General features: G+C 44.0%; 1 protein-coding gene across 1 annotated transcript; it reads right to left on the bottom strand.

The window, feature by feature from the left end:
- Positions 1–293: 293 nt before the first annotated feature.
- mxra5a (matrix-remodelling associated 5a) lies at positions 294–12,811 on the bottom strand. Its single transcript, XM_085348185.1, has 8 exons — positions 12,612–12,811; positions 12,153–12,382; positions 11,854–11,983; positions 10,820–11,210; positions 6,876–10,673; positions 5,253–6,168; positions 4,807–5,133; positions 294–3,014 (listed from the first exon to the last, which is right to left on the bottom strand). The coding sequence occupies exons 2-8, from the start codon at positions 12,341–12,343 to the stop codon at positions 1,424–1,426; spliced, it is 7,344 nt and encodes a 2,447-aa protein (XP_085204311.1). The 5' UTR covers positions 12,344–12,382; positions 12,612–12,811; the 3' UTR covers positions 294–1,423.
- Between the last annotated feature and the right edge of the window lie 1,524 nt (positions 12,812–14,335).

Raw genomic sequence — 14,335 nt, 5'->3', positions numbered from 1 at the left:
AGTGGAAATGTGGAGGAATTTTATATTCAAATAAGGAAAACTGCTACGCATCACAGTCTGACAGACACAAATTATTTACATATAAGAACGTAGTACAGTGTCAGCACTCTGCAGAAGCAGATTCAAAGATGCTCCACGTTGCTGTGAGTTATTGAAAAATCTGCACCAAGGTACAAAAACATGGAAATATTCAGGTTGGGCCTTTATTATGAAAAGCACAGGATACCAGCAGTTTCAGCTTCTTTAAATAAAAATACAACAACAACAAAATTACATATATTCTCAGTCAATTTTATTAAGTTCAAAAGTATTTCACAATTAAATGAGCTGTTTAGCAATTCTTTACAGGCTGACATCATCTGTCCTTGTCAGAAATAACTGTTCCACTGAAGAAAAGGTACACATACAGCTGGGAATATATGCTCACTGATCAACTGGAGATCAGCCAAAGGATAAAATGTTTTGTCGTGATTAACTTTGAGTGGAGCTGATAGAGCCAAAGCCGGATAGTTTAAGGCCGGGTCTGCAGAGTAACTCTTTGCACAGCTTTGTCCCGCCAGGCTACATTTTAACATGCTGAACAGTTTGGCAGTCATTGGCGTAAATGCTAATTATTCCAATGTTGTTCATTTAGCACCAGTCTCATGTAGACGATTGTGGTTAGGCGTGATCCATCTGTCATAACCTGCACATCGCACCCCGGCAGCATCATAAGCAGCTGAGGTAATCACAAGCCAGCAAAACAAAATCGCTGTCCACATATTTAGTTTGAATACAAATGTAGATTTCCAATTAACAATTATATTACAAAAGTTTAGAAAAATAAATTAAAGCATTGCACATCCTTGATAAGATAAGCATCTTATACTAAAACGAATCAACATCATCTTCACTTCTTTACTGAATAAAAGAGTCATTTTGTGTTTTGCATGCTGGCATGCACGCTCCACGTCCCTGAGTCACTTGAAACAACGATGTTTTATATTATTTAAGTCTATCTTTATTACAGTATTTGTCTTGCACATAGCAGGTGAACACAGCTATTCTGCTTGATAGTGTGAAGTGCCAGCACAAGACAATTACTTTTGCTTTCTCTTTCCAGTTGTGTAGGCTAATTACCTCACAATGTAAAGTGGCCTGAGGAAATCGTTGTTGTGAATTGGTCCTCTATAAAAAAAAACAAAAAAACTGCATATATTTCCTACATGCTTGAAATGGGAGGTTTGCAAAATGGTGAAAACTGTAAACTGGCACTCGGTGTCTTCAACTAACGGCCTCTAAAGAGCAAACACTCAAAGCATCACTGCAGGTTTTAATCAACTCATCATTATAACTGAAGTTATTACTACATGTGGTGATTAAACACTTCCTTTTAATCAGGCAGTTGTTTGGGCAGCAACAGACGAAGAGGAACGGTGACATTTTAGAACACGTTGAGAACTGTAGCTTTAGAGTCCAAGCCAATGGCGTTTCTGGCTGTGCATCGGTAGATGCCAGCATCTCTTTGTGTTGGATTCTGGATGATGAGGGAACCTTGCGGAAGGAGGTACTTGTTTTCAAAGAGCTTTGGCTTTGCATTGGCAGCCAGACGAATTTTGTCAGGTGTTTCCCATGCTACCTCAACTTTAGGGATGCCAGTTGCTACACAGTTTAACTGAACAGCAACTCCACGTTTAGCATAAGTCACAGAGGGAGGGCCGTTAGTAATTTGAGGTGCGTATGCTATTACATTTACCACAGTGGAGAGCAAGGAGCTGCCATATTCATTACTAGCTCGGCAAACGTAGGGACCCCGATCGTGGACTGACACTTGTTGAATGGCAAGGGTTCCATTGGGCTGTATGGTGTATCGCCCAGCTCTCTGTGGTCTGCTGAGGACGACTCCACTAGGCAGAGTCCATGCTAGTCTGAGTGCTTCACCAGTGGTTTGACAGTGAAGCCAAAGGTTTTCCCCATTCATGACACTGACAGGGGAATTATATCTGCTGTTGATCTCTGGTTTTTTTCCTGGGGACAGTGTAACAGTATGCTCCACAAGCCCCCTTGAATTATGTATCAGACAGCGGTACATACCAGCCTCAGCCATAGAGGGGTTGCTGATGATCAGCAAGCCGTCAGGCTGGTGGAAAAACTTGGAGAACCGAGCACCACTACGCAAAGGTGTACCACTGGGCAGGATCCAGGTGACAGGCAGTAGTATTGAGCCCTCAAAGGAGCAATTCAAAGCCACAGCATTGCCTACACTCAGTGACTGAACATTTGCTTTGGGAGCTCTAATTTGTGGCCTCTCATCAACTGTCTTCACATCCAAGTTGACCACCAACCTGACCTCTCCTCCTTCATTACGAGCAATACAAACCAGCTGCCCCGAGTCTGTCTCCTTGGGTGAATGGATTTCTAAGGTACCATTCTGATGAACTACCATTCTATTGCTGTAATATGGAGCAGAAAGGGTCAAATTTCCTGGCAGAAGCCAAGTGATTCGAGGGCTGGGGTTTCCATGTACATTGCAGTCCAGCAGCTTTTGCTGATTCTGAACTGCGGTTACTTTGATAGCATTCAAAGTTCCTCTTAACCCACTGATCACTGGAGGTGTTATCAAGACTTCGAGTCTGGTAACTTCACGGTCCTGTCCTGCATTGTTTCTAGCTATGCATGTGTAGTTACCTTTATCAAAACCTTGGATCTTTTGAACTACCAATGTCCCATCATCCAGAACCTGGTATTTGTCTAATGCAGGGAAAATCACTTTGTTTAAAGGGGATAACCATGTGATGACTGGCGCTGGTTCACCTTTGGCATTACATTTCAGTGTAGCTTCGTTGCCATAGAAAACGCTGACAGTCTGTGGGTCTTTATTTTGAATTTTCGGTGGGGAGGGTGCAGCTTTGATCTTGACTCTGACCTTCATCTCATCTTTGCTATGTTGGTTTTCCGCGTAACATGTGTAGTCACCTTGTTCTGGCATGCGAACATTGTTGAAGTAAAGTGTCCCATTGTCAAACACCACATACCTACATGTAGTTCCAGAAGAGAAGGATAAGAAATGGTTACTCACTGTTACACTTTCATGACTGGATTCATTGGTTGGCAACAAAGAGAATGTATTAAATTAATACAACATATATAATTACATTATTTAAATTTAAACTTCACATATTCATGTCACATGAAGTTCTTTTCTTACCAAAGGAAAAATAACTAGTGATTACACCTGATGTTTCAGTCTGACTGAAATCTGTTAATTTAATTAAATTTCAGTTAATTTCTATAGCGCCAAATGACAACAACAGTCGCCTCAAGGTGCTTTATATTGCATAGTAGACCCCTACAATAATAGATACAGAGAAAAACCCAACAATCATATGACCCCCTATGAGCAGCACTTTGGTGACAGTGGGAAGGAAAAACTCCCTTTTAACAGGAAGAAACCTCCAGCAGAACCAGGCTCAGGGAGGGGCGGGGCCATCTGCTGTGATTGGTTGGGGTGAGAGAAGGAAGACAGGATAAAGACATGCTGTGGAAGAGAGACAGAGGTTAATAACAGATATGATTCAATGCAGAGAGGTCTGTTAACACATAGTGAGTGAGAAAGGCGACTGGAAAGGAAAGAGCCAGTGCATCATGGGAATCCCCGGCAGCCTACATCTATTGCAGCATAACTAAGGGAGGATTCGGGGTCACCTGGTCCAGCCCTAACTATATGCTTTAGCAAAAAGGAAAGTTTGAAGCCTAATCTTGAAAGTAGAGATAGTGTCTGTCTCCTGAATCCAAACTGGAAGCTGGTTCCACAGAAGAGGGGCCTGAAAACTGAAGGCTCTGCCTCCCATTCTACTTTTAAATACTCTAGGATTTCTCTAGGATGGTAAACTGTTCTTGAAGTTCACTGAGAGAGAAAGAGCTGTGCAGGAAGTGTGATTATGTTGTGGTGGAAGCAAAACAGCCAAAGTCAGAGGGAATTAACGATGTTTATCAAACATGAAGATTAGTTTGGATCTTCTTTTGCTGCTGGTTCAGTGAATTTTGGATGGAGAGAGACAAAACCTGCAGCATCAGAATCTGTGAGACGTCGGCCTTCAGCACCGACGGCGTGCCCGTTTATGTGCGGTCGGGTGAACGATCCACGCTCTGTGTTTATATCTTTGTGTGGTTGTTGAAATAGTTTAGTGAGCTTTGAGCACTAGAGACTCGACTAATCGTTTCCAAGGGAGTCTAGTTTTAATGAAATGAGACCAATGACATAAGACACCTTTCAACATATTTATGGGGTAGTTGCAGACTTTTCATAAGGCAAACTAGCAAAGCTATGTTTTTAGTCATTTTTGTTTAAATGGATACAATTTATTGGAGCAATATTGTACTTTTAAATAATTCATTTACTTGCTCTGTAGCTGCTCTTGACCCCATGGTGGCAGAATTGTTTAAGTTACAGTTAAGTCGAGTTCTTGCAGCAAAAGGGAAAGCACAGAGACAGAAAGAAGATTAGCTCGGTTTTCTGTAATAATGCCCAGAAGTTCATGAAACAGTTAAAGGAAGATGGATGTTCAGTCATTTCTCTAGTGACTAGGTTCCCACACTCACAGATCCTTCTGATAAACAAAGCATCACCACAGAATAGAACTTCATTAACCCTGGAGAACCCATGGGGTCGGATCTGACCCCATGGTTTCTCCAGGGTTAAAAATGGTTAAACTTCCATCTACACAGAAGAACTTGGATCAGACAGCACAAATGCTGGCTGGTGAAGGTGTTTTCCCCCTGTGTTAGACACTGGGAGCACTTTGTAGAAGTTAAAACAGCTCGTACCTGCGACTGCGCCCCTCAGAGACACCATCGCTCTGTTTGACTGGGTTAACCATCGTGCCATCCGGCAGAACCCAGCTGATCTCCGGGTTGGGGAGGCCAGAAGCCACACAGTCCACCGTCAGGTCCCCACCGTACAAAACCTCCTGACTGGATCTTTGATGCTTCTGTTCGATCTTGGCTGGTCTGCTCAGCACGTGTACCCGCAGCAGCACGTGGTCGTCGCCCATCTTGTTACGAGCCACACATAAGTAATCGCCACTGTCCTTGTCAGTCACTGGATGAAGGCTAATGCTGCCATTGGGAAACACTTTGATTCTCCTGTCAAAACTGCAAAAAACAAACAACCAAAGTTGATGCATATGATTAATAATTAAGATTGCTTTGAATGATTTCTAATGACAACACTTAGTTTGAGCATTTTGTTTCATTACAAGATTTAGTTTCACCTGTACTGAGCATCTACTAGCTTCTTAGAAGGTGTCCTCCAGAGGATTCGGGGCTCTGGCTGTCCTGTTGCCACACAGTTTAGTAACAAACTACTCCCATAGATGACATGTGTTCTTTGGGGTGATGATAAGGTGATACTGGCCTTGGCAGAGGACAGATTCTTCCTTATGTTCAGGATCACAGTTCTCCTGCTGGATGCCACTGTGTTACTGGCTGAGCACTCGTATCTCCCAGCATCTCTTTTGCCCACACGCTGTATGTAGAGAGTCCCATTGGGGAAAACAATTAGGTTCTGTCCAGTGTCTAAGGATGCAGTGAGCTGTGCACCATCAGGTGTAAACCAGCGAATAACAGATGGAGGGGAACCTGTAGCAGTGCAGTGGATGTAGGCAGGGCTGCCTTCTGAAATGGTGGCAGTCTCATGATGTGACTGCTGAATCACGGGTGGCAATGCTCGGACATGAAGACGTACTGAAACAGAGTCAGTTCCAGCTGCGCTGCTGCCAATGCACTTATAAATCCCTCTGTCTGTATAGCGGGCCTGGCTGATCCGGAGGATCCCGTTATTTCCAACAACTACGTGCTGCTGAGACGGAACAGAAACGGAACCAGCAGCTACATGGACGTAGTTAGGGAGTACCCATGTGACCCGGGGCGCAGGATGCCCTTCCACTTTGCATTCCACACTGACTTTGTCACCTAGATGCACAGTCATTTCTCTGTGCTGAGGATGCAGGACCCGCGGAGGCTGAGACAAGACCACAAGGTTGACCAGCATCGTGTCCGTGCCGTACTGGTTCTGCGCTGTGCACAGGTATTGGCCTCCGTCTGTGAGCTGTGTGCTCCTGAGGATTAATGTACCATTTTGGTGGACCTCAAACCTCTGGACCCTGGTGTTCTGAGGAATATTCGCCCCTGCAAAAGTGGACAGACACAAATTGCACAGTCTTTTCTCAAACACAGAATAAAATTTAAGATGAAAATAATTGAGAGTATAAAATATTTAGCGTAAGAGAAATTGATGTCACATTTACATAGTGTACAAAAATACAATAAATGAGAGGACTTATTGAAAAATGCAAATATTTTAGTGTGATTGCCAACCGTGGAAAAAACCCCCGTACCATATAAGAGCAAAATAGTTACTTTTAATTATGAGCAGGCTAAAGGCCCTTTTAAAAACTCATATCATAATAAAGTAAGTAAGTAACATAGATTATAAAAATGTTACAAAATTCAAGACTATAACCATAATCTTACAAGTGCATCATCTACATCATAGCATCGTCAGTCATGGAGGTTATATGGAAACACATCTACAGTAATAAGGAATGTCTGAACATACTGATATGCTTGCAAATGTTGCTGATAATCTGCTATTTGATATACTATGTGCCAATATTTCCAATAAAACATCTTTGCAAGCTATATTTATATAAGTCTGCAGGTAGTTACATTTTGCTCTGGTTAACATTTCACTACATCAAAATATTTTTGGATGTTTCCATTTGAATAAATAAATGATATGTTTTCTATTTTCATAGCCATGTTTCAGCAAACAGAAGTATGATGGCTCTGAAAATGTATGGAAAAAAGAATGAATGAGGTTGAGTCATACATACCACTAAGAGCTTTGGTCCATGACAGGAAGGGCTTTGGGTCACCTTCGGTCTCACAGGGAAGTTGAGCATCTGTTTCAGCTTTAACAGTGAACGTCTGGAAATGAGTCTTAGTTATCCTTGGCTTTCCTCTTGGAACAGATCCTTGTGTAGGTACCTGGTGCTTCCTGGACACATTGTGAGTACTTGTTAACAGTGTCCCTCTATGCGGATTCGTTTGGACTGTAGCAGTCGGAGCAGAGGTGACCGACTGTAAGACGATCTGTCTGCCAGTCAGACGTGTGCTAGTTGGTTTGTGGTCTGCCGACTGGGCTGTGGGCTGGAAGTTTAATTCTTTCCGTGGCTCTGATATGTTAATGATGGGGTTTATTTGTTGGTCTTCATTATGGCCGACTCTGATCCGGGGAGTCTCCTGCATGCTGGTCCTCAGTGAAGAGTCCATCTTGGCTTCTGTGGAAGATATTTTGGGAAGTGTGGTATCCACTGTCACTTTGACACGCATTATAGGATCAAGCCTCGGAGTGGCAGGAGAGGTAGGTTTTGCTTTAAAGGTACTAGCAGTAGAAGGAAAAACATTTTCATTTAGAGCTTCTTTAAGATTCTGAGCTACCTTTGAGGGTTTACTTTGACTAGAAGTATAATGTGAATTTTCAGGTACTGCAGAAGTCTGTGTAACACCCAGAGCTGTCTCCAAATAATCCTTGGAAAGTGTGCTTGGTGTCACAGTCAAGTCACTGGGAGTGTACCCAGAGGTTGTCTTGATTACTTGGTCGATCAAAGACGTGGAGGATGGGGACAGCGGTGCCAAAAACCCCTCCCCACTCTCATTCAACAGCATCCCCTCATTAGTTGTGTACTGCTGGCCCAGTTGGCTCTCCTCCACATTGCTTTGCAGTTGTAAAGTGTTGGTGGCGTAAAAACCCACCAACAAGCTGTCAGAGCTTGGCAGAGGTCCAAGGTCACCCATAACACTTGACCTTTGTGTCTCCTCAGGAAGCCTAATAGGTGGAGCAGGCGTGTTTATAAGCCTCTGCAAAGTGGCCGGTGTTGGTGCACTGAAGTGCTCTAGTGGACAGTCTGAAACTCCAAAGGCTGCTTGAGAGGTTGTCTTTGTATCACCCACTTCTGGAAAAGTTGCTGGAAGCGATGGTGCCGCTAACGTGCTTTTTAATAATGGCAGATGGCTGTCCTTTGTTTGGAGGAAAGAAGCTGGTGGGGAGGAGGGTTTAGTGGCTGCCTCGTGGTCGTGCCTGGAGGCTGTGCTTTCTTTATGACTCAGTTTTCCTGATGACGCTTCTTGGCTGCCAGTGAATGGAACAGTGGTACTGGGATTGGTTGCTGTAACTTCTGAGGAAGCTATTTTTAGCAGTGTGGAGGGAGTGGTCTTGACAGTTGCTGGGACAGCTTTGGCAGGTGTGATGGCCATAGACGGGACAGATTTCACAAGCTTTTGTTTCCTTCTGTTTGGCCTCCTCCTCTGACTCCCATTCCTTCGCCTGGAATTATGTTGTTGGAGGCGTGGAGGGGATTCAGAGCCTTCAGAGCCAGTTGTTGGAGATGCCCTTGCTACAGACTGCAAATCATCAGATTTTATGACAGGCTCACTAGGATATTTTTCTTCTTTGCTTTTCGTTAATTTGTTTGGATTTACTGAAAGGATCCTTTTCAAAAAGGGTTCGTTATCATTCCTCGAACTGGCAATAACCTTTAGTCTATCTGTATTGACATGCCTCTGTGATTCCTTGGACCAATCAGCTGTTTTATCCTCATTAACATCTGTGTTTGTGAGCGACTGCCAGAACGTGACAGCATACAGTGGAACAGATGTGGCCTGTGGGGAAAACACACTGTTTGAACTTGTGTGTAGGTCTAAGACCGCATCGTTGGATGTCTGTGCTGTTGTAGCTTGCATGCTGTGTGCGTTGTCTATAATGTTGCTGTTAGATGTCACACGTTGTGTGGCCTGGTCTTGTACATTTTGTTTATCAGTTTTGAACAGCGGATTGTGTACAGGAGTGTGCAGCGTCCTGAAAAAACCCTGCCGTGCCTGCTCAGTCACACTCTCTGCTGATCCTTTAGTAGCTTCATTTGACTGCGTTGTCCCCTCTGCAGCTTTCCTCTCTGTTGTGTGCTGAGTTGGGACTGGTGTCACAGCATTTTGAGCCTTTCTATCTCTAATCTTGGCCAAAATATGAGCCCATTTCTGTGGATCTATTTTACCTTTCGATATATTAATCCTCCTTGTGTTGTCAGTAGGATTCTTCCTGTCTACAACACGCGATCCTCTTGGTTGCTGAAGCATTGGGGGCTTCCGCCAGAAGTGCCTGGACGGGTGAATGCCCCTCCTGCTCGGGACCACACCTCCTGGAGTTCTCCTTCTCAAAGGCTCCAGGTGGCTCACTGGAGCCCCACCCTGAGTGCCTTCAGTGTCCCCTGATGCTTCTTCTGTGTCTTCTGTGGGGATTTTAATTTGAGTGTTGACTCCTGAAGCTGACTGAGGTGTTGCTGGAAACTTCCTGAAGTTGTGCCTGATAACAGCGAGTTTTGTGGCCAGTGTATCCACACCATGTTGATTCATGGCAACGCATTTATAATAACCACTGTCTAATAACTTGGACTGTGGAATATGTAGAGTGCCATTGGAATAGACTAAAGCTCTGGATGAGTTGGCTTGGAAACTCACGATGCTGCTGTTTGGCAGAATCCAGTTAATTTCAGCATCGGGGGAGGCAGATGCAGTGCAATGCAGGGAAATAGGTTTGCCTACAAATACCTCACTAGGTTTGATTGATGTTTCGTCCCTCGGGGGAGGGCTGGAGGATTCCTGCACTGTCAGATAGAACGGCAAGACAGCAAAGTCTTCGTGAGCCCTGGCGATACAGTAGTAACTTCCTGCGTCTGTGGGGCGGACAGCCTTAATAATCAACGTTCCACCGCGGGACACAGACAGTCTGTTGCCTGGACTTGAGTACGGTGCCTCCACTTTGGAGCCATCTGGCAGCATCCAGCGAATAACTGGTTGACCTGAACTGTGCACGCTGCAGTTCATTCGAGTTTGCTTTCCTAGGATAGCACTGAAGACTTTATGACTGGTGTTTGTTGACTCAATCGTGACCCATGACCTCTTCTGTCTTTGCACCTCCTCCGTCTCCACCATCTCTGAGAGCTCTGTGCTCATACTCAATTTTGCCATCCTGGCTGACGACTGAAGCCGGTTCAGCTGAAGGTTCACAGATGTTTGCAGCAGCCATGGTGGTTGGGCTGTTATATTAACTTTGAGACCTGTGTAGTACAGGGCATCTTTCTCAGAGTCCTGTCTGTACATATGGGTTTGATGAAGGTCTTTGCTTAGAATAATTTCCCTCTGTAAATGTGCTGGCACACTGCTGTAGTATGCTATGAGCCTCCACAGTTTTTCATATTTTTCTCTATTAACTGGACAGTCCAGATCTACCGCCACTGTGATGTTGGTCAGCTGAGGCTGACTGCTCTGCTGCCAGCTGATCTTGGTAAGCTCATTAGACTTGCTAATATTACACATCAGATCCAGCTCATTCCCATGTTCATCAGATAGGCCAAACGAGAGATTTCCAAATGGTTCTATAAAATCCTCTGTGGTCAAAACCTCACTCTCAACATCCTTAGGTGTGGACATCCTGTGAGGAAAGGTGATGACGGGGCTTCTGCAGACCAGGTTCTCCGCATCAAAGAGGTCCTTTCTCTGGAGGTGTCTGGGAGACGAGCACATGGGACACAGCTGGCCACTAGGAAGGGTCCTATCCTTTTTACATTTTACAACACCTGGGCAAAGAACAGAGCATGAGCGTTATAAAATCAGATCATCACGTCTCTTTGAATATTTTATGCATTTTGAGTCTTAGTTTACTTTAACCATCACAAAAAGAAAGCTCTAAATATAATTGCAGCGTACATATTAAAAATACCACCTGGAAACTTTTTATTCCAGTCATGGAGCCGCCTCATGCTGCAGTCACAGATCCAAGGGTTTCTATGGAGGTACAGGCTCTCCAACTGGGGCATGGTCCCTACCAGCCTGGAAGGAAGTGTCACCAGATCATTGTCTGACAGGTAGAGGTGCCTCAGAGTTGAGACATGAAAATGGCTTTTCACAGTGAAGGTGGTGAAGGTGTCTGGGTGCAGCTGCTGAAGCTGGTTGCCCTCCAGCTGCAGCAGCCAGAGAGAAGTGAGGCCCTGGAAGGCGTCTGGATGGATGTACTCCAGCTGGTTGTGATCCAGGTGTAACCTGGCCACAGACCACAGACCGTGGAGAGCGTGCCTGCTGATCTCCTTCAGTTTGTTGTAGCTCATCTTCAGCATCTACATCAGTGAGCAGGGAGAACAGAGAACGTCTCTATTGCTCATCATATTAGAGTACTTCTAGTTTCTGCTGCATTGAGACATACATGAACCAGGCATCAAGGTTCAGCATCAAGGCACATATACATCATACAGTTTGTATGTCAGTGCTTTGTTTCATTAACATTTCAGGGAGAAATTTGGGATTTAAAATTACACAATTTTTACTTCATATCTTACAAATTCTTAGGAAGAATCAGGAATTTGTCCAGCAGATAAAATGATTATTAAAGTTGGATGTCTTTTGTAAATTTCGATTCACAGTTTGGCCCAGGTTCAGATATCTTTTGCTTTTTTATTCCTAAAACTAGACTGTGTGGATAAATCTAAGATATTTGCACAATCTCATTTAAGTGCTCGTGTTGAATTAATCAGTAATATGTGCTGACTCTTTTGCACATTAGTAAAATAGTTATTATTGTATTAAAACCGAGCATTTTAGGAGATATAGGCTTTATGTATACACTCATAATCATATGTGTATGTGAGATACCATATGAGAGATTATGAAAGGCTCAGACTAATATGGATTCATCATTAAAATTCACTGTTTTGCTCAAACAACAATCCCCCTGCCACCATTTATTGATTTAGGTCATTGCACCTGAAGTGAACTGAGCTCCGTGAACGCTCCATCAGGTAGCTGGTGAAAGTCATTCCCATGAAGCATGAGCATCTCCAGCTTCCTCAGGCCCATCAGTGATTTGTCAGTGATGTTATTAATTTTGTTGAACCTTAAATAACAAAACCAGAGTGGAGAGGATAACAGACATGAAACCAACTCATGCACTTCCTAAGCCTCGGTCTTTACATAAAGCATTTCACTGCATTAAGTGTTTAATCCAGTCACTGACAGTTTAATAACCATGCTAAATCAATGCTACGGATGCCAGAGCGACTGACCCCAGGTTCATGTGTTTCACGTGTTTGGGTATAGCTGCTGGGATGGTGAGAAGGGAGCGGAAGGTGCAGTGGAGCTCGGTGGGCTGAGGGCAGGAGCAAAGTCGGGGGCAGAAGCCACAAGTGGCAAGAGGAACAATAATCAGCACCAGCAGAGTGTTTAGGACGAACTGAGAGGGAAGATCCATCTTCATCTGCGGGATTATCCGTCACAGCAGCTGCCTGTAAAGTCACTATAATGACAGAACAATGAAAAGAGTACAGAAAAACCCAGCTGCTCACTTTCTGGTGAAAAGGCTCGCCTGAGATGTCAGTCATAATCTGTCAAAGGTCAACTTTACTTTCAGCACTTTCATCCCCCATGCATGACTTTGAGGCTCTGCTGAATGATGCACATAGCGCTGAAGCAAGGTTTCATAAACGTCTGCTTGAAGCACTGCAGTCAAATGCAGATATCCTTACCTCCTCTCCTGCAGGGGGGCTCCTGTGTCCCATTTTAACGACACTGTTAAAACCGAAACTTTAAGATGACGTGCTGCAGAAAACCCCAAAAAGCAAAAACGATTTTAAAGTACAGTCCTCCTGATCACTGACTGCTTTAAGCAGTGACCCTGGTTGTGAACCTCCGTCGGGGAACGAGCGGTGAGTCTCCTCCGCTCGCTCGGCGGAGACCCGACAGGAGGAGGGGCCAGCGAAGCCCGTGGAGGAGAGCTTAGACGCTGAAGGACGGAGCAGCGACGTCACACCGCTCTCTAACAACTGCTGAGTGTTTAGATATGCTTCGTGAGTCATACTGAAGCTATTGGGAAGTAGATCAACGCTGGAAGCTGAAAGAATGAGGAGGAGAAACTGTTGAACTACACAAACTGAACAAACTTTGACATTTAGTTCTGAGGACAGATAATGTAGTGGTACAGGCCAGGTCCACAGAGAGACGGGGAGTCGGGTTTAAAAGCATCGCGTCGGGAAACAGTGAAGAAATGAGTGAAAACATGAAATGATGTTGGTGAGTGCAGAACTGATGCAGTGATGCCCGTTTTTATTTTCAGCCACAGGTCTTAAACCTCGTGTGTGTTCTCCGCTGTAGCAGTGAATCCATAAAAGTAAGGCTTTTATGAAAACACTGAGTAAAAATTGCTTCATTGAAAAAGCCTAAATTTATAGTTGAGTGTTGAATATTCCACAGTCAGCATGTACAAAGTGTTTGAATGGCAGAGACGCAGGAAGCACAGAGGCTCAGTGTGAGTCTCACAGGTCTGAATGTGCCTGAAGCCGTTCACACTTCTTTGATCTGCTGCTCACTAGTTTTTATATGTTTGACACCTTTTCCTGCCTGATGGCCGTTCACACTACACACAGTCAGTAAGCAATAAACAATTCAAGGACAGAAAAATGTCTATTTTTCGCTTTCTAATATCTAAATTTCAGGCTTTTAAAAACTACAGTTATTAAAAACAAAAACTGGACAGTCGTCTGAGCTCTCAGAACGTTTTCTGTAATTTTGCACATTTATTTCTTACAGTTTAAGTCCAAAGAGTCGTGCTGACAGATTTCTTTCTGTGTCACAGCAGCTTTTTCTTTATCACGTAGAGAAACAATTAAATATGAACTGACAGAAAGAGGAGTTTCACTGGTCCAGCCTACTCAAGGTCAAACTGACCAGTAGAACCAGTGCTGCCAGCATGCTGCAGCTCGCATAACTGAACTGGTTCTTAGATAGTGCTTTTCTACTCTACTTTAAGTGCAACTGTGTTACATGCCAAACGTACTTGTAGAAACTGTAGACTGTCACAGTGCCAGCAGTAATCCCTCTTCCCCTCCAGTGTAAGGAATTAGGAGTTAGGCCAGTTCATTGTGCATTATTATAAACATTTCAAATCCAATTGTTTTGATTAGAAGTCGAAGATAACAGAAATTTTGATGCAGTACTGAGCGTCTGGGTTTAGCTGATATTTGCATGCAGAGACAGAAGAACCGAAAGGTGGCATTACTGCTCGGTTTTCCCTAAACTCAAGCTGAATATAAAGAAAATGTAAACTAGTCATTCACACTGACTCATACATATAGGGCACAAAAAAACCCAGCAAACAGACAGACACGCATACAAGGCCTACTAAGAATGGGCCATAAACAAAAACACATAGAGAACACGCTGAAGCTCAGGCTTTGTAACGTGGTGGAGAACA

The sequence above is a fragment of the Diplotaxodon limnothrissa genome, linkage group LG23, assembly GCF_057381915.1.
Source record: "Diplotaxodon limnothrissa isolate DT_005_m linkage group LG23, D_limnothrissa_male_GT1.1, whole genome shotgun sequence".
Taxonomy (NCBI): Eukaryota; Metazoa; Chordata; class Actinopteri; order Cichliformes; family Cichlidae; genus Diplotaxodon; species Diplotaxodon limnothrissa.
The sequence above is the reverse complement of the archived record's forward strand: the minus strand, read 5'-3'. Positions and strand labels throughout refer to the sequence as shown.